Source organism: Colossoma macropomum, unplaced genomic scaffold (genome assembly GCF_904425465.1).
Source record: "Colossoma macropomum unplaced genomic scaffold, Colossoma_macropomum, whole genome shotgun sequence".
NCBI classification, from domain to species: domain Eukaryota; kingdom Metazoa; phylum Chordata; class Actinopteri; order Characiformes; family Serrasalmidae; genus Colossoma; species Colossoma macropomum.
In genome coordinates this window covers 17,731,545-17,752,524 of record NW_023494785.1, presented here as the reverse complement: position 1 = coordinate 17,752,524, position 20,980 = coordinate 17,731,545, and the positions used below count along the sequence as shown (strand labels likewise).

At 40.7% G+C, this 20,980-nt stretch overlaps 1 protein-coding gene across 2 annotated transcripts in view; it reads left to right on the top strand.

Annotated features, from left to right (window-relative positions):
* Nucleotides 1-19,383, top strand: part of snrka (SNF related kinase a) — a 42,622-nt gene extending 23,239 nt beyond the window's left edge. For both annotated transcript variants that reach the window (XM_036585535.1, XM_036585527.1), the window contains exons 3-6: nucleotides 72-213; nucleotides 9,712-9,924; nucleotides 12,392-12,526; nucleotides 15,662-19,383. In XM_036585535.1, coding sequence (XP_036441428.1) covers nucleotides 72-213; nucleotides 9,712-9,924; nucleotides 12,392-12,526; nucleotides 15,662-17,009 — 1,838 coding nt within the window. In that variant the 3' untranslated portion in view covers nucleotides 17,010-19,383. The remainder of the gene's footprint in view (nucleotides 1-71; nucleotides 214-9,711; nucleotides 9,925-12,391; nucleotides 12,527-15,661) is intronic.
* The last annotated feature ends 1,597 nt before the right edge of the window (nucleotides 19,384-20,980 follow it).

Here is a 20,980-nt window from a genome sequence, read left to right as displayed (position 1 = left end):
TCCAGAAAGGAAACTTCCCTGAAAGGAAACGGTTTTAAATAAATTTGTTTTGTCTCTCTTTCGTCCTTCAGATATCTGGAGCCTAGGAGTGATCCTCTTCATGCTGGTATGTGGACAGCCTCCCTTCCAGGAGGCCAACGACAGTGAAACCCTCACCATGATCATGGACTGTAAATACACTGTACCAATCCATGTCTCCAATGCCTGCAAAGAGTAAGTTTGCTGTACCCTCTCATCATAGTACACCTTGTTCTCCCATACGCGCAGAACATTATCAGATAAAAACACTGCAACCCTGAATCCTTTCCTACCACAAGCCACATTATCCTTTATAGAGATTCAGGACTGGACCAACAACACTGCCAGTTCCCTGGACAGGCATTCTCTGTAAAGTTTGCCACAGCTAGGTTTCATTCTATGTTTTTCTAGTTTGAATTTAGACAAAATTAAGAAAATACTCGCATAGCTCTCAAGTAACTACATGAGCAAAATTGGTAGTTGCAGAGCAGCTCCCGCCTGGAGTTCTACTAATTTTCTCTGATACAGCAGTAACAATGTGTGACTGTGATTTCATTAAAGTAAACAGATCTATGGTTTATGTTATCAGGTTTTGAACCATCTATAAAACTGTTTAATTAAAAAAAAATTAGAAGAATTTAGAAAGCAGAAAAGATGATATTCCCACCTGAAGTGGCTGCGTGATGGAGCTGAGTCGGAGGTAGTGATATTAGTGCATTTCTAAAAAGGGCACTTCTGTTTTTTGATCTTGTTGCTTGGTGGGTATTCATGTGTCGGACGTAATACTGTCGTAATGTTAAACCATTGGCCATTTTGGTTCGTGCTGCAAAAACTAGATAAAGATCTGTTATGGCATATAAAATCACATGCACATATTCAACAGGCCTCATATGCATAGATACAGCGTCTTGACACCACTTTCTATCCATGTTCAAATATTAAAGTACCAAAAATGCTACTGCTTTAGTACATTAAACCCTGTTTCAGTAAAAGCGTACAATGCAGCAAGCATTGCTGTTTAGTCTGCAGGTGGTTATTGTGAGGTACATGGCCACCTTTTGAACAAAAATCTTGATTCTTTATTGTATGTTTGCTGCAGCATTTCTGCTGTTACTGGCTGCTCTCCTCACAGCATGGGTGCCACATTGTCATGACTTGACTGATGGCATCATTTGCACTCCTTGAGCAGCAAGTTACTTCCCTCCCTCGCTTTAATGTTTACAGCAGTGACCTTCCCTGATCATGCCAGTTGCTGTCTGTCCAATTCTCATGTTCAGAAATATGTTTTGTTCGTCAAAACAAAAGGGTGTTTTGTAACGTTGCTACAGTTTTCCCCTTTCATTAGGAGGATGATCTTATGAAAGCTTGGTGTTGTAAAAAAAGGCTTTGTGAGTTGAGGAAGCATGTTGGTGTTTGACATATTCTAGGGTGCCACTGTTTCAGAAGGAAGTGTATCACATCCCATAATACAATTGGAAACCAGTCCAAATTATATGACTTAGAGACACATGCTGATCCAATTCACAGTATGTATGGGTGCTAAAAAGAAATCCAGTGCATATTCTATTACAGATCTACCCTGAAAAAGCACAGAAGTACATGGGGAGCAACAAAATGTAAAGCGAATTAGTCACTTGATTACAGTAACAGCCACATAGCCTCTTACCATAAGAACAAAAGTAGCTAGTAGGGAGGGGCATTTTAACCATTTTTAAAAAAAAATCATGTATATTTTAATATTTGTCATGCAATCATGAACATGCACTGGCTGCACGTTTCATTATAGCAATATTAAATATACAAAACTTAAATATTTCATTTCAGAGCTTAGTTTTTAAAAATATTAGATTGGCATTGGTGATATTCAAGGTTTCAGTATCATTATCAGAAAATAAAGTAGTGTCTTTGATATTATTTGCTGTGGTTTTAAATAAGTGGCAGATGTTCTGTGTTCTCAAATTTACTTGCTGTTTGAGTGCTGTTGGTTCCCTGAGGTTTATACCTAACCTGAGTCGCTCCAGGGAACAGCACTGCAGATGACCAGCTCAACTCCCTTTGGTCTCCTGTGTGTCCTTGTTTAATGAGTGAAATTTCAGCAAAGCACGGTCATTTAAAATACAGTTGACTGCTAAAGCTGTAACTATTTTATCGTGGACGGGGAAAACCCGTTGGATATTTGCTAATTCTGTTTTTACAGATTGTCAGTGCTTGGAGTGTTTGGTGCAAAAATTTTAATTAACAGGTATTGGGCATGTTAGGGCTGTGTTAATTGGCTTTTGGCATGTACTTGACTATTTACTGGGGGTCCTGGGGCACCCATACAGGGAAGACGAAGTGATTAAAGTTTATAATAGCCGGGTCAGCACTGATATAACTCCTGTACACTCTACTAGACAATGTCAAGGCTGGGACGATGTTTTTAGTGACACCAGTATTTCAGCTATTATGATATGCACATGAGAAACTGCAGGTCAGTCAATTGGTCCACCTCTTCAGCCGTCGTCAGTGAATAATCATGTCCTGATTATTTAGTGCAAGCTGTACAGCCAAATATTCATGCTGGACCAGTGCTTCCTGGTCTTGCGTGTGTGTGTATTATTTTATTTTTATTTTTTTTTAATTTATGTACTCTGAGGCTTTTAGCCCAAGTTATGCCCCCTCAATTGACTTTTTTAAATGGGGAGGAAATTGTAGCAAAATTGTAGAGAACTGTTGTGCTGTAACCCCTGAAGTGTTAGCTGTCACCCACACTATGATTAACGGCATTTATGGACTGCCAGGGGCTGTGATGTCTGGATAGTCCATCCTCAGTCAGCATGCATTCATCAAGTGTGAGTGGTATTGTGCTTTTCTTCCCCTTTTTAAACTCCTATTTAGCCAAACAGCTGTTCCCAGAGCTTTTATAAGGAGGTTCAGCCAATCCTTTTCTACAGGCTACAATTAGATTTTTGTTTATTTCTTTCTTATTGTAGTACTCACATAAATAGATTTTAATTTTGTCTGTTAATAATTTACTAGGACACTTCACATTTCATAGTCCCTGAGTTCTCATCATTATTGGGCAGTTTAATCAGGATGGTAATGATGAGGGGTGGTCATTGTGAGTACACTACCATTTGAAATGGCACTGTGCTTTAAAGCTGGTGAAACTACAGGACGTTCTATTTTTTCCATGCCCCACCCCCACTTCCGTTCAGCGGCTCTTGATGTTGTTTTCTTTTTTCTCTCTGTTGGTCTGTTTGGTTTTTCATTGTCTGCAACTACCACACATTTCTGACGCTGATGGATAACTAATGAATCATTCTTTAACTTTGACACACTGCAGTTGTAGGACGGGATGATAGTTAAAAATGTATATCTTGATATTTTCAGCCTTTCGCCATAATCAATGCATATTTTAATTTTCATGCATACTTTTGAAAAAATACACGTAATTTAGGTTAGAAAGCCTGTATTAAATCCAGTAATTCTTAAAAGTAAGCAAATTGCTGCCAAGTAGGTTACAAATGTTTGCTGCTATGAGAATTAAAATACTCGTTAAAGTCTGTTCTTCGGTAAATGAACACACAAGCCTCTTTTCCGCTGTCGAGCCAAATGGTTCTAAGGGCCGTTCTGTGCTGTTCTGCGCTGGTTTGAACTCCTGAGACCGGTTACTGTTTCTTTTTCCATCTGTTGTGCTGCTAAATTAGAACCAGGAAATATTGAAGAAATCTACACAAACGAGTGGTTAACTGCTAACAGGCTAAAATCTACACACACGCCACCCTCCACAAAACATGTTTGATTCCGTCGGTCAGTCCAAAACCAGTCTCTCGGATTGTTTGTCCTCTAAACGGGTGTTATTTGAGCATCAGTTACAGAAAATGAGCCAGTACTGCGGTGGGTTGCACGTGTAGCCAGCTAACACTACACTAGCATTGGTGCCGTCCAGCAATTTTTATTTTCACTTCAGTACCAGTCATTCGAGTTTGTGCTCTCATGTATGAGTCTTTATTCTCTCTTGTAACATCAGTTAACTAGAACAGAGTCTGTACTGCAGTGGAAGGCATAACAGCTTAAAACAAGCATTAGGAGCACTGAAATATATATGAAGTTGCCTAATTTTTATCTCTCAAAAAATCATTGCAGGCATATCACAAGTTTCTGATACATTGCCCAGCCCTATGTTGTAGCACTGAATATCTGATTAACTAGCTCTGTACTACATCTGAATGATGTATAGACATCAGACAGGCGCACCCAGGAGACTTATCTGAAGGCAGCAGCCATTTAACTGGTTGCACCACTGTGCCGTTTTTAAGTTGTGTAATATCTTTTCTATGCAGGGTGTGTCTTCCCCCCGTCTTGAACTCCATAGGGCATTTCTGAAAATTCCTCCCGTAATGCTTTTTGTTTCCATTCCTTTGCCCTGCATTGTTTACTTTGGCATGTGCAGCATAAACTTCCTGCCAGTGGCTATTGCAGTGCTGTGGTTTTGCTGCTCCACTTGGACCATGTGGACAGTTTATGAATCTCAATAAGAGTGAGAGCATCAAGTTACACTGTGGTCCTAACAGCATGGTTATCTCTCAAATCACACTCTTCTACCTAGTAATGGCTGCTGTGTGTCATGTTTCAGTGTTGTGGAAAAGAAGATGAAGCTAACTGGCAGAGCTGCTCACCATGTGGTTAATGGGAGTAGTGGTTGGTTTACCAGCATTACTGAATTTCCATCTGCTGTCTCTTTAGAAAAGACAGGATCAGTCAAGTAGGAAAAACAGTGGGGACCCTTTATTTCCTTTTTTATGGCATTGACATAAACATGTTTTTATAACATTTTTTTTAACTACTTTTAAAGAATTATGTATTATGTTCTGTATTAGGTTAATAGTATTACCTTTACACAGTTCCCCCATGTGGAGTTGATCAGTCAAGACATGTTTGGTGTGTGAAGTTTGCTTCTTTAGTTTTTCCACTGGAGGCCCAAGGCTTATGTAGCCAGCACGTGATGGAAGCGTATATCCCACCAATAGTGCAAACTGCACATCATCACTTGTTAAGTTTTGTGTTCACGAAAAGAGTTCGCCCATTCTCTGTTCAAAGATAAAAACTGAAAATCTGAAAGTCTAAAAGTGCTAATCTGAAACAAACTAAGAACTTTTTTTAAGAGTATAATACATATCAGCATTTTGTTGCATTGTGGCTTGATATGAGGGGTTAAATGGCTGTTATAGTTATCCTGTTCAGGCTGAATGTGATTCTACCGAAGTAGCTAATTTGCCATTCATTTTTCCCTAGTGAAGCCTGTAATTAGGTTTGCTCCTGCCGTTTTGCCATCAGACTATACCCTCTTGATCACCATATATAATAATTATGCAAGTCCTTGTTGTCAACAGTAAAATCATTTTATCAGTTTCAAAAAAGAGTGGATACGATGGTGGACATAACCACTTTTTTGCATCAATCTTGGAGTTAAGGAGGCTAATAACTTGCTAAACCAAGTTTGTCTTATTGTAACAGGGATTTTTATGAGGCTCTGTGGAGCTCTTAGGGTTATGTAACTCACTGGTGCGTAGTAATTAGTAATGTCTTGGGGCCAATGTAATGAGAGTGTCTGGGGAGAACCATGAGAAAATTTGGGCAAAATATGTGAGGAAATGTAGACTTATGAAGGAGGGAACAAACGGAGTGTGAAATTTCTAAACCAGTCCAACAGTTCATGAAAGTGGAACTCAAAGTATCAAAGACAGCAGGCCTGTCATTAGGCCATGGAGGTAATGTAAGATAACAAGGTGAAAAGCATGAATGTGTGTGGAAATCACATTATGTTCGGTAAAAATGAACATTACCTCTAGAAAAGAGAACACAGTTCTGTTAAACTATTACTATACTTTAGCTTTAGAACACATCACTGGACTGGTGTTAACAGTTAACGGCGGGTTACCAGCAGCTATTTGTAGTCTGTGCTGTTCACAGTTACAGTGATACAGCTGAACCAGATGTGATGTGGAAAGAATTGGCGGCTATGCTCAGGAAAGGATGAGCCATCAGATTTGTGTTTGAGCTAAACGGACTAGAGGGATTTGTGAGCAGGTTTTACTGGGTGCGCACCCTTGTGTGCAGCGGATTTCGGCACAATTCAGCTCCAAAAGTTTAAAGGGTTGTTCCTAGATTTGTGTTTTCGTTAAAAGATCACGTCTGGGCCTGCAAGACTAAGTAAAAGTAAAGTGGGTAACATTACAGCACTTTTTTTGCTGGAAATCCCTGCTCAGGCAATATGTTAGTTTTTTGGCTTGGAGAAAATCTGTGAACAGACATGGGCTCTGCTCTGTGCTCTCTTCATCAAAACTACTAAACGTGGAGGACATATTCTTCAGGAAGAGGTTCCGCATTCCACTTCTGTGTGGCCGTCCCTGCAGCCTTTCCGCATGAGGAGCAGGATATATTTAGTTTATGCCTAGGAAAAGGGAGGTTAACATCCTCCTTATTTGTTCCTCTAGATTTTACATTTTACCCTTATTCTTAAGAGATGTACAAATCATGCCGTGATCTTAACCTTAAACATGCAAGCGGTGTTGTGCTCAAAAAAATGATGTAAACCTTATCCTCTGGGCTTTGCTCCAAGGTGGTGTGTAAGTGTAGCTGAGAGAAAGCTTTCCTTCTAAGCTGTAGTGAGCTGGCCCTGTGTTGGCTGGCTGTGCTGTGCTGACTGCGTGGACGTTAGAATGGAATTGGAATCTTATCAGTGCTCTGTGGTGTGCTGTAGATAGGCACCATGCTCAGACTCTTGGGAGCTGACCGCTGACAGCAGTCTGGCAGGGCAGACAGAAGCTGGATCTGATGCATGCACAGACTCATCATTGCTGCTTTTCGCATATCATAGGGATTGTAAAGGTTTAATCAAGATCTGCTGTAAATCTGCTTCAGGCCTGAATTGGCAGCATTAGCTTTCATATTTGCAGCTAACCAGTACAAACACTTCATAATAACCTATATAATAGAAAGCTCATTTGTGCAGTGACCGCTTTAGATATGAGCTTTTATTAAATAGGCATACACAATAGTGACTAGCCTTTCTGAACTTTGCCCATACAGCATAACTAAAAGGGGCATTTAATCATGCACCAGATAATGGCCCTGATGTCATAGCCCTTAGGACTTGGCTGTCTGTCACTCAGCATGGTGAAAGTCACTGTAAAATTGCACATTAAGGTGCAGAACTTAAGAAAAGTCAGTGAATGGCTTGCTCTGATTGCTTTAAGACTGACTTCATGTTACTGTATGTAATTGTATGGTTTCTCTGTTTTCATGTATTTTTTTTTTATTTATTCGTTTTGTCTACCTTTGTAGATTGAGCTTGTGAGGCATATTTGAAATTCTGTTCTTATTTTCTCTCTTCCTTTGTCCATAATATTCAATCTTCATCTGACAAGCATTTGCAAATGGAGGAATTTTAAAGCCAGCATGTTAAGCAGATTAATTTGGTTGCCTCCCTGTTGTGTAATTTTCTGTCTTATTAAATTACTATCTCTGTTTTCACACATTTGATTTGCATTCCAAATAGACACCATTAAGCAGTGACCCAGCCCTCTGTCTCCCCACCATGCCCAGCTCCTCAAACCGAGGGCTTTCGAAAAATCTGAGCTTGTCTTTAGCTGATAAGCATAATTTGAGTTATTCAGCGACCTCCTTTTTCTGACAGGCTACAGAAAGGGCCATGTGTGAATTTAGCAGACATAGCTGTCATCTCCAAACTGCTGCAGGAGGCATCTACCCTTTCAGAAAAGAAAATGCATTTTAGATAAAGCCCTTTTCTTCTTTTAGCCACTGCACTGGTGGACGTCTTTCCAGCACAGAGCAGAAATGGAACGCTTTAGCATGGCATGAATATTTTATTGGCGAATGTGTAAAATTTGATGTGGGCTGGGCTCCGAGTAAATTGTTGGCTGGGTTCTACGCGCTGTCCTTTTTCCTTGTGCCAGATACTCTACTGGGGCTGTATTATGTTGTCCTGAAACTGCTCATAAGAGAAATCGAAGGGACTTAAATACCTGGCCTGACTAACATGAAGAAATGAGAACATGCTTACATTTCTGTTCGGCACTTGTACAGTTTGTACAGGTATTTTCTAAACTCTTTGTAATTTCTGATCAGTAGTACAGCAGCCTTATGCGGAATAGGATCTACTTTGATGACCTGCGTGCCGCTTTGATGACATGCGTGCTGCTTTGCTCTTATAGGAAACATAGGCCAACCTGTTTGTTTAAGCAAACTCACAGCAGAGCCAAGGACGTATGTCCTCCTCTCAAGATTCAAGTTCTATTAACAATATGGTCAGTTTCTCATGATTGCTTGAACATTGATATTAGACTTGATGAGAGGCTAAATTTGAACCCTGCTATTTAGTGCCCCTGCCCCTGTTGATTACTGAGTGATTGTGGGATTCTAATGGGCACTGCTGTTGCCAGAAGAGCTGATTATCATGATTGTTCTTCAAATACTGTGAAGGGGGTTTCAGTCTGATAGCCTTCATTCTTAATGGTGAACAAAATGTGTCACAGAAGAATTAGCTAGTTTAGCTGCTAAAATAAGTGCTGACCGGTGACCTATTGTTTAACATATTGGCCTTTTTGGGTAGTTATGTCCTCTGGTACTGGCTGTCTGTGTACTTGGAAGGTTACAGGAAAAAAATCCCACCCCATTTCTTTCTTTTATCTTTTCTCTCTTCCCGCTCAAGAGAATCCAGTCTCTTGCCCGTGGATAATATGCAGCCTGGCTGGTTCTTCAGTGAAGCAGCAGTGATTTTGAAGCTGGGGCAGTAAGCTGGCTGAACCTCAGCTGTGGCGCTTCTTCATGGCGGTTGAGCTGTAATTTGGCATTGTGCGTGTGCTGAATGCTGATGCGGCCTGCTCTGAGGATTGCTCCGTCTCTGCTCACACAGCCATGGGACCTCCAGTCATTTTCTCTACTATAATACAAATCTTATTCGCTTCTCTCTGGCTAACAATCGTATCTGGGAGGTCTGCTGTGGCTGCCTTTTCTTAGATGGTTTCCAAAGGAACTTCGTCATGTAAGTGCTATGGATACAGAGTGGCAAAGGTGCTCGTCCTGAAGGCTAGGCCATTGATTCTGGTGTGACACAGAATGGCTACCGGCTTTATTCCTGACTAGTCTTGTGAGGCCAGTCGTGATCTTGTAACACAAGTTCTGTCTTGGGACATTTTCTTACAGTTTTAGGGCTGGGTTGTGGCGAAATCCACCACAAACAAAAATAGTGCCCTCTGAAACCTGCCTACGAATTCAATACTTTCAAAATCTCGAGTACATTCAACAGCATACACAAGCAAAACAAGCTAGCAAAACACTATTGTTAGATAACCATTTTTCCTTTTCAGTAGATTTAATGTTAATTTTTTACCACATGCAATGCATTCACCATATACATACCACACATCTACATGCTTAATTTAAGTTTTTTGGGGAACTTTTCAGCTATGCTAAGTGATGATTCATCCATGTGCTACAGGCTTGTTGCTTGTCTGACATTGCCCCTTACTTTGAGCTCTGCCTTCACAGTGTTGGATTTGTTTTGAAATTTCACTTTCAGTTTGTTTCCACCCTAAGAAGCCTGTGTTCTCTTCCACATTTTGGCCAACATTTCTCATGGTTGTCCTCTGATTGGTGCTGATTGTCCTCTTCTTTCCCCCTTAACAGTCTGATAAACCGGATGCTGCAGAGAGATCCCAAGCACCGAGCCTCACTGGAAGAGATTGAGAGCCATGCCTGGCTGCAAGGTGTGGACCCTTCCCCGGCCACCAAGTTCAGCACACCCCTTGTGTCCCACAAGAACCTGTCTGAGGAAGAACACAACAGCATCATCCAGCGCATGGTGCTAGGAGACATCGCAGACCGTGAGACCATTGTTGAGTAAGTGTTGCAACAACATGCTCCTGTTCATAACTCACTCTTAGGTGTAATTACTTAATTTTCCTCTTTTATGTAAGACCATGTGTTGCTCTCTCATACGCTCAGTCTGTGTGCTCTCATTTGTTGGAAATTTTTCTTTTGTTCATTTCATTGTGCTAGATGTTTAGGTCTGTGAACACTGAAAAAATTGTGAACTTGGAACAATTGAACTTGAATGATCCATTCCTCCAACCATTACTGTGCATCATTAATCGACCAGAAAAAGTAAATTTCATGTTCATCATACTGGCTTGCTGCTGGCTTCAGGAAACGTGCAAGCTGCATATTAAAAAGAGAGAAAGAGACACTAGATTACTTTAGCTTTTATTCTTCATGATGATATTCACCTACAGAATTGCTAGCACTACTGTCAGGGGATCATGAAATGGGTTTAGCATCTTGTACTACAAGAGTCATGCAGTGAAAGTTTCATGCTGGGTGACGGTTGAAAGTATACATCAGTCTCTCTGCTGTATCTTTTCTGTCAAACCCAGGAAACTGGGAAACCCCATTGCTATGAACAGTCGATATATCCTGCCAGGTGAATAAATACTAGTGTTATGGAATTAATCATGGTTAGTAGGTGTGGGAGTTGCTACAGGTCCCACAGTACTATATAATCATGGTACAATTGTGTTTTGGTATTTAAAGATTTGTGATATGCTGTTAACTGTGATATTGCATATTGCAGTATGCTGTGATTTATTACTTTAAACTTCAAATTATGCCTCCAAATAAAAACTTTATGAACACATTTTTATTTTTATTTTTTTTTTAATTGAAGCAGAACAATTAGGAAAAATCAACATTCAGAAAGCGTTGTCCTGACATTTACATGGTTAGCGGATGCTTTTATTTATAACGTAGATGACATTCAAAACAGGCATTGTCCTTACATGTTTTATAAATGCTTTTATTCAGAGCAGTCTTACCCAGTGACTCTAATATTATAGCAGTGTTTGAGTCTTGCCAAAACAGGAGATAAAACCTCATTCTCCCACATGCATTACATATTATCCACTACTCTTATCAGACTATTCTTAACATAAACTCAACGCTGACAGAAACCATGGTTGCAACAGAATAAAAAAGGCTGGATTAAGGCAGAAAACAAATCTGCATGTCTAATGCTGGGCTTAATACACATTAAAATGTTCTTAATTAAATGATAAAACTAATGGTATTTGGGCCTCAATGTATGTGTACATCTTTAAACCCAAAATATCGCAATATTACACTTTTTTTTTTCTTCACTTTTTTCTTAGTGTTTAGTCTGTTTCAGAATGTGCTTTTGTTTCTGAGTTGGTGGATGTATATGTTTATAACTTTGATTCATTTACTGATGAATATCTCACCAACATAGTCTGTAAAGCCTTATTTAATGAGAGAAGAAATATAAAGCTGAGAAATTAAATACCAAAATGAGCCGAAATTGTGCAGAATTGTGGTGTTCATGTTTATTTTGGACAAATGTGCGCCATAAACTACATTTATTCTTGCTTAGATAACTTTTTTGAAGCTTGCACTTTGTGGTTTCTCATTCTGCTGACTATAGATGCATGAAAAATGTTTTAAGCATGTCTGAAATTTAGAAGTAATTTCATCTCTTCTTATTGGCACCAGAATACAAAGTACAACTGCCTAGGTCAGTTTTTTCTTTTAATTTTTTCTTGCTTCTTGTTTGTTGTTGAGAACTTAAAGCCAAAGAGGTAAATGGTGTTGATATTATGCTTTGTACACTACTGAAATATGTAGCAAGATGCAAAGAAGCTATTAAACATTTTCATATCCGTGTCAAATTGGAGGGACTGGAATTGGTAATGGTATTGAAAATTATACGCATGCTTCTTTTGTGACTCATAGAGCAGTTGAGTTAACATAAGAATCGAAGACTGCATCTTGGACTGCCAGTGTTTTTTGCAGGCAGGGCACCTCAGAAGAGCACTGAATGCAGGATGTGCCAGTAAATTTGCCCTATTCAAGTCTTTCCAAGAGATCATTGTTCTAGCACAATTTTGTGGCTGCCGAGAGGCCATTTGTTTGTTCATTAACGTGTAATCCCTGAGAAGCAGAGAGGAGGGACTGCAAATGTGCTTGGATTGTGCTGAGCACTGGAGCCATGCCGAGGACATGCTAGCTGTAGCCAGCTCCATTAGATCAGCATGAGAGGGCTCACAGAAATCAATGCGGACTTGGCATGCTTCTTTATAATTCCCTGCTATTTTCGTCACACAACTTTGGGTAGAATATAGGACAGAATACTGGTTGCTTCGACTTTTAGAGGTACTATTATCCTCTTGGATGTTTTATGGGTAGGTTCCTTGCCTATTACATGATCTAAAGGGTTATTGCCTTTCCGCTGTCTCCCTTTGGATCTCCTCCCTCTTGCCCTCACATCTAAACACCCTGTCTTTCTGGTCCCTTTCAGAGCCCTAGAGACTAACAAGTACAACCACATCACGGCTACCTACTTCCTGCTAGCGGAGAGGATCTTACGGGAGAAGCAAGAGAAGGAGGTGCAGCCACGGTCCTCCAGCCCCAGCAACATCAAGGCCCACTTCAGGTATTGCAGCCTAGCCCTGCTCCAGCTAGGGACTTGGTTTTAGCTCAGAAATTCCTTCACTACAATATAACTTAGATCTGTCAGCACTTGTTATTGTTTAGTTTATTCCGAATAATGTTAAAACGTGACCCTTGCATATTCATGTGTTTCCTATTCAGGTGTTCAGATTTGGAAGTGTGTATCACAAGCTATATCTTATTTATTTATCAAATAAATGTAACATCAGCATTGAGAAACCACCTTATTTTCAGAAAAGAGCAGATTAAAGTAAAGAAATAGCCATGTTTTTGCATCAGCCTCAATGTCTTAACTGGTAAATATTAGGGCCAGTCAGTCTCAGACATACAGTACTGGAACTAGGCCTTACTTATCAAACTTTGTGAGTAAGAACATTAATATAAAATCGGGGCTCATCGTACGTGTGATTCTGTCTAGTTCTTTTTATATATATATATATATATATATATATATATATATTAGGGGTACGGGAAAAATCAATTCTTAGATGCATCGCGATGCGGACGTGAACGATTCTGAATCGATTCACAAATGTAATTTATAGCGTAATGTTGACGGAACGCATAAGGCGGAACCTGGAAGTGCGGAAGTGCAGCGCCCGGACAGTCTGTGGCGGCACATAACAAAAACACACATGGATGATCGAGAAATCCGACCGGCTCCCTCTGCATTAAAGCGAGGTTAGGTCAGGAGTCACAACACAAATGTTAAGAAGAGCCATTTTGTCCTTTCAACGAATATCAAACCACCTTGGGAGCCACAACATTTAATGTCCAGTATGTCTCAGTATGTGATAATGTCCTAGTATAGGCTATATAAACAATATAAACGAAAACACAGATTTACTCTGCTCTGCTTTAAGCTTTAGCTCAGTGACAGCCACTTTCCTCCCATCTCCGCCAGAAAACTTTTCCTCAGAAGTAGATCAGTTAAATGTCTCTATTTAACGTGCCAGGAAACCAGCTGCGCTGCTTATAAATGCGAATAACGCACCGTTGCTATGTGACCTGCAGTTCGCACACCGGTTCTCAGGCCGGTTCTCAGTTGTTGCGAAACAGGGCTTTCGCGCTATGTTGTGCACGTCCCGTCTCAAAGATACTTTACTGACACAGCGATCCCCCCGTCTCTACAATGAGACCAAAACCGAAGTTATAAAATCACTAAAGAAAACGGGTAGAATAGCTGTAATGTGCTGCGTGGACGTCCATCACCACTGGATCTTATTTCACTGTAACTGCTCATTTTATCGCAGATAATTAGCAGCAGCGTCTCATGTGCTCTAAACAAGAGCAGTGAATGAGAGCCTTCTAGTTCACTTGCCACATCACTTCCATTTGTTTTATTAAAAAAGATATTGGAAGTAAATTCATTATGGATCATTACAAATACTTTGCTTTAAAAGTACCAAGTCACTTTAAATAACAATGACACCGAGTTACTTAGTCACTTAGTCAAATGTATATTGTCTCTATATTCTGTATATATTTTTTTTGTATATTTTGTGTATATTTAATATATTTCAGTTGGTTTTTTTCTTGTATTTTTATTTTTACTTATTTACTTTCTGTAGAGTGATTAGCTGAGCCTCACCACAAGCATTTCAATGCATAAATGTCCTGACATGTTGTGCAAGTGACAAATAAACTTGAACTCGAAACTTGAGCTCACACAGTGAGAAAATATAAATACTATATAGAAAAAAAAGATGCATCAAGATGCATCGATAATCGTTTTATAATTGCATCGCAGCCCTCTGAATCGTAATCGAATTGTGAGGTGCCTAGAGATTCCCAGCCCTATATAAATATGAGCCCTCTTGTACACTGAAATTGACCAAAACTGACTCAAGAGTAAAGTGGTTGCCTCATTGACAGTCTTGGATTGCTCTGTTTCAGTTGTTTTGAACTGATTTTCCAAGTTCTCTGCATCAGCTGTTTTGCTCTTTGGTGTCTCTTCTGGATTAGCCAGTAAAATAAGAGAAAGACAGAGGATATAAATGAGTAGTTCCAGAGCAAAGTTTGACTGTATGTCTTAGCTAACATCCATTCGCTGGCACACATTAGCTCAAGCGGTCCTGATGGAGGAGCAGGATTCAGTAATGGTCTCCCCTTGAGGCTGGTTCTGCTGGATGTGAGGGTTTCTGTCTCTCACTGCACTCTAAGGACAGCCAGCACATATTCTGTCTCTGCCGCTGAACTCTGTGCAGGGTGACAAATGTGTTTAAGGGCTGTGAAATTGGTTTGGACTGACCTAGAAAAGCAGTGATCCTGCTGCTACTGTCTAGAAGCAGAGGAGAGAGGAGGGGATATGCATATAAATGGTATCTACTACATCCATCTCATTTGGTCGTTTTGAAATCTATTTATTCAGAATGTTTTTTAAACAAATTATGGAGGACTAGTAGATACAGGAATGCTGCAACAAAGTACAAAGAGTTGGCTTTTAATTGAACTACAAACACACAAAATGCTTCTGTTTGTATGTGGTGAGAATTCTGAGCAAGTGGCCTTTCTACAGATTTTTCTTTCAGTCTTTGTATTGTTGCTCTCAGTATTGTCTCTGTGCTAGGACACGATCATGTTGCCCTGTTTGGCTTGTCGCCATACCAACAGAAGTTTTGTGGAAAAAGATTTAGCTGTGGTTTTGACAACCTAAGAGTGTACAATGCAGTAAGTACTATTCATATGAGTCACTTAGCTTCATACCCCTTTAAGGCAATGCTGGTTTCTTTTTTTGCGCAGATAAACTCATTACAACACGTTCCTTTATTCAGCACCAAAGCAAAAGCAGGACATTAAGTCTGCAAGTCATCCTGTGATTCACCATGCCCCTCTATTCAGTGGGTTGTTAAAGGCTTGGCTGGAGAATCAGGTCTGCCTTTTGTCAAGGACTGTCTCCGTCATGAAGGTTCATTTGTTTCCAAATGGCTGTTCTGTGATACTTCAGTCAGTTAGCCATTTCTGGATGTATCTATGTAGATTATACCATTGTTGTGTACCAGGAATAGTTTTCTGTAGTTTGGATTACCCCTCCTGTCTGTTGAAGAGAGTGCTGAATTTTCACAGCACAAAATGTCATCAAAAAAATGATTCGGATCAATGTCTATTTTTTTCACAGGCAATCCTGGCCAACTAAAATCGACATGCACCAGGACATTGAGGACAGTCTGGCGGCTTCGTCCATCTCTCACGCAGGGGGACCACAGTCTCCGGCCCGCAGTGCTGAGAACTTGCTGAACGGCCACCGCAGCAAAGGGCTCCTGGAGCTGGGCCGGCGGGAGGAGAGCAACGAGGCATGCGGTGGCTCCGTTCCATCCGGCCCAACAGCCCCTGTCCCTCCAAATCCCCTCAAAGCCAGCGGTGTGGCCCTACCGGCATCAGCCTCTGCCAAGCAGCGCACCTGCCTCTTCCGGGTGGAGGAGGATGAGGAGGAAGAGGAGGAGCAAGAGCCATCTCCACTACCCACCCAGGTAATCCTGCGCCGCAAGCCACCATCCATCACCAACCGTCTGACATCACGCAAGAGCGCCCCTGTGCTTAATCAGATCTTCGAGGAGGAGGGCGAGTCGGACGACGACTTTGACATGGACGAGAGCCTGCCACCCAAGCTCAGCCGTCTTAAGATGAACATGGCATCACCCGGCACAGCACAAAAGCGCTACCACCGCCGCAAGAGCCAAGGCCGCGGCTCCAGCTGCTCCAGCTCGGAGACCAGCGATGACGACTCTGAGAGCCACCGCCGGCGCTTGGACAAAGAATCCGGGTTCACATACAGCTGGAACCGGAGGGACAGCAGTGAAGGACCGCCAGGAAACTCTGGGGGGAATGGAGGGGGTGGCAGCAGTGGAGGACAAAGCAAACCCCCAGGGGAGGGCAACTCTGGACCGGACAGAGGTAGCCCCCCTGGAGGCGGCAGCAACGGTAGTGGAGGTAGTGGTGGGAATGCAGGAGGCGGGGGAGGGGGTTCTAAAGGACAGGGAAGCCCATCCAGCTGTTCCAGCGGCAGCAACAACCCCTCGTCCGGATCCACGCGCAGCGCGGCCAGGAGTGCCGGGGAACTGGTGGAGAGCCTAAAGCTCATGAGCCTGTGTTTAAGCTCACAGTTTCGCAGCTCAAGAGCAGGTGGAGGAGGACATTTCATCATCGACCCGCAGAGCCTCTCTAGCGTCAAAGTTCAGGAGAAGTCCTCCTGGAAGATGTGCATCGGCTCCAACAGCAGCCTGGACAAGGTGGCCATGCCTGGTCACGCTAGGAATGTCAGTGGCGGGTCAGTGGAGCGTTACCCGGACCAAACGGCAACCATGCTGAATGGACTAGGTCTAGCCAAGGAGAACAACCTGAACTTGAAAAACAATGTGCTCCAGCTACCTCTGTGTGAAAAAACCATCTCCGTAAACATCCAGAGGAGCCCAAGGGACGGGCTGCTTTGTACGTCTGCCCAGGCCAGCTGCTGCCAGGTCATATGATGGCGGGTCGCATGACTGGTCCTCGTAGCGGATTGCTCTTATCGCCATATTTGTAGCATAATGAGGACTTGAGTACTCTTCCAGTAGCTGTGTATGACCTTTCCTGACCCTCAGCAGACCTTTTTGCCACCTGCCTTCTATGTCGTCTTAATCATTCTTACAACATATTTATTGAGTTCCTTTTTTTTCTTTTTGGGATTTTATGAGGTGCACGCTGCTAGCCTTTTTTTTTGTTTTGTTTTTTTTTGTTTTTGAAAGAGGGTCCTTTTTAGTCCCACTCAACGTTTTACATTTGACTCCCTGCTGATTGTTGTTTTCTCTACTTCTTTTCCCATGACTTTTAATCTCCTGAAAAAGCGCTTAAGATGGAGTACGTGGTTGGGCATTGGCCAGTCAATCAAATAGAATTGTAGATCTGTATGACAATAAAATATTTAATAAAGATAAATAAATATAACCAAAAGTGTGACATAGTAGCACATGCTAGTTAATATGAGCACTTAAATTCCCAAAAGCCTATTTTATTAATAAAACAATAGCTGATGTTGAAGAAACAGCACCAGGTTTAATTACTGCCCACGTCTTAAACTAAATCACCAGTTTACAATCTAGCAAATTATCTTATTTGATAATTCAGTTACACATTGAATAGTGTATAATAGTGGTTTTTGACTTTCAAACTATTTTCAGCAGGATTTATTATTTAAAAGAATTGTGAATACTAATAACAAGCAGTTTTTACATCTACGATTGAATGTGCTTTTTTCCTTTTAATGAGGTATTTTCCTAACACAAAACTTTACTGACAATCAGTCAGGAAATCAAACTGTTTCTTGTAAGAAGTACAAGAGGATCTGTGTAACTTGGAATTTGTGATATACTGACATTGTTTTCCTGTGGTTCTGATAAATAAGCTTTAGTTTGCCAATTCAGTCTTAAAGTTTTAAATATATATACTACAACGTGAACACAGATAAAGCAGGATAGTGTGTGTAGTGCGACTGAATTTGTAATTGAACTTTTCGAAAACCCACTGAATATAATTATTTAAAAATACATCCAAAGAAGTAACATTCATATCCAAACAGTATGCATATTCGTTTGTCCTCGTGCATCAACATGTAGATATTAAGACGACTGGGTCTTGGCACTGCAGTAGTATGCGAGGCCCACAGGTTTGGAGAAAGTAGGCTTGCTGGAGTTGCACAGCTCCGTGCTGCATCCACTGTACCGATCTGTAAGGAATCCGTTAAGACAACAATGCTCAAAACTTTGGCTGTGTTCTGAAGGCTTATTTTCTTTTCCTGGAGGAAAGGTGAAAAATTAAGACCTGCATAATTCTCTCCACACTAGGAAATGAATTCCTAGGTGGTGTTAAGCTCTAAATCTCAGCCCAGCTGTTCTCACCTTAGTCTTTTTCCTTTTTTCTTTCGCAATTCACACTTATGTTACTGTATGCGCCAGTCTTCAGTTAAGACTGGCCTTAGATGTCTATAGGGTATGTAAATATGTTTTTAAAAGTTTATTTTGTTCGAAAAGACTGCTGATTAAAATGCTGTGTTGAAAACAGGCATCGGGTTGGCTTTAGAGTTAAAGCCGTGCTGGTTCATCACCTAGCAGCCTGGCTCCAGGTATTCTTGAAACCTTAACAAGCTTCTTACATGTGGCCACTCTTTCAGGAAATACAGCGTCAGGAGTTGGCTTGTGAATGACCATTACCTGGTGTAGAGGGGGAGATCAAAGCTATAAAGGGCCCATGCTGAACCAGAGTGGAGTGGAGTGGGGTAGGGTAAGAGATTTTAAAGGGCATTGGCAATAAGCTATAAGTTGCAGCTATTTGTAAATATACATATTTTTGTTTTATATTTCATAACATGTACAGCCTTAGAATGGCTCACTTGACCGAAAAAAAAAAATTATCTTGAGTATTTTTGTTTTTCTTTTTAAACAATAAGGTCTGTAAATATTGATGTAAATATGGTGCTCTCTATAGAACTGCAGTGTTGGCCATCTTGGTTCATAGCTGTAATATAGCCTTATTAGTTCTGAGTGTCTCAAACAAATTTAGCAAAGTTGAAAAAGAAACCAGTGCTATATTCATAATGTCAGTCTCAGACTTTTGTCCTACCCTGATGTAAACAGGTGAAATGACATGTGCATGTGTTGTACGTTTGACATAATTGATCCACGTACGTTGAGGGAAAAGAACCACCACAAAATGTTACTGGACCAAAACCATGTACTGACTTATAAAGAAAAACGACAGTGAAAAAGCAAAATGAATAAATGTTTTGTTGTTGAAATTTGTCCTCAGAAGTTACATATAGCTATGGTAATGTCCGAAAAATTAAATGTTGTGGAAAATGTCTTTACATTTGGCCTTCTGTCTTTTTTTGTTTTTTTTTTTTGTATGTTTACTACAGCATATGCTATCAAAACACCGTAAGGGCTTCTTAAAACCAAACTATGTTAAATTCATGTTTATTTATTGTTTTGTACATATGCTTTTCACTAAAGGCAGGAAGCAAACCCTTTTGTTCCAGGAGGTGGTCACAGGCAGTTTGTGAAATACCCCCTGGTATTCGGGGGTCCCATGTTTGCTGCAAATTCACTTGCCATAGTGATACTGATGCTAGCTTCAATGGCAGCAAAATGTTTGGTTTAGCAATTCTTCTTTTAGAAGAATGTTGTTTTTTAATTTGCTAATGTGATCTTCCACACACAGATCTTACACATCTCTCGTCTTCGGTTTGGGAAAGTCACCCTTTCTACATATCTCTTGGGAAATTGGGCAAGTTTTGAGATTTAAAAATAGGGTGTGGAGTATTGTAAAGTTTTTCAGAGGTATGTCGGGTATAGTTACAGTTGCTAGGCCATGAAGGACAAATAAGGTGAACCAATTTGCTACAGCGCCACCCTGAGGCACACCAGTGCTGAGTCTCTAAGAATGTCAAAGACAGAAGCTCACAGTTTTGTGGGTGAAGCAGGCTAAACAGTGACCTTTCCCTGAATTTGTATTTGAGCACCTAATTTTACCCTAATGAACATAATGTCATAAGTTTATGAGGGACCCCTTAGAATTTTTATTTTGAGACATTCAGGGGGGTCCAAGAGATTAATTAAGAGCTCCCCAGAGCCCTCCAGGACCCCCTCTATTTCGCACCTTGGTCACCGGTTTCTTAACTTGTAATGTGAAAACTGGCTTCCAGGACGCCAAATAACCCTTAGAAACAGTCACTGGCTGTAGGAAAAGCATGATGTATTGAAACAAGTGTCAGAAATGCAGATTCCAAACTTCCAATTGACTCCACATTTGTGATCATAATGAGGAGATAGACCTGTCACAGTTACATCAATCGCAATTATTTAATTATTTTCCACTGCTGTTAGTTTTCACAATCATGTTTACATCACAACATTGTGAATTGAGGGTGTTTATCAGATGCTTAAGGCAAATATATGTTTAAAAAAAAAAATAGCCACATCATGAGTCTCACAAAAACAGAAGTCCTAACTTTTGACTGGTGCTAGGACGTTTGGATTATGCATCCTGTCTGTTGAAGAAGCGTTGCATTTTCACAGCACAGAATGTCATCAAAACATTTGGATCAATGTCCATTTTCTTCACAGGCATCTTGCAGCAATGATGAATGTTTATTTATTTATTTGAGCTTGACTAGTGATATGGCTAATTGGCCAATTTGGCCACATTAGGATTGTACTTATACAATGTTTGCATACAATGACTAAAAAATACAAATTGTTAATTGCAGGTATTTTTATAGCAATTATTTGTCAGCTAAAATGTATCATTTATAACTCCACCAAGGGTTAAGCATAGTTTTAGAATAACAGCAGTAACTCTGGAGTGGCTTGGAAGTAAGTGCGTTCCTCAAGGGTGTAATGACAGTAGCCATCAGCTGGGATCTAACCCAAAAGCTACCGAGTCACAGCCAAAAGAGTTCTTGTTT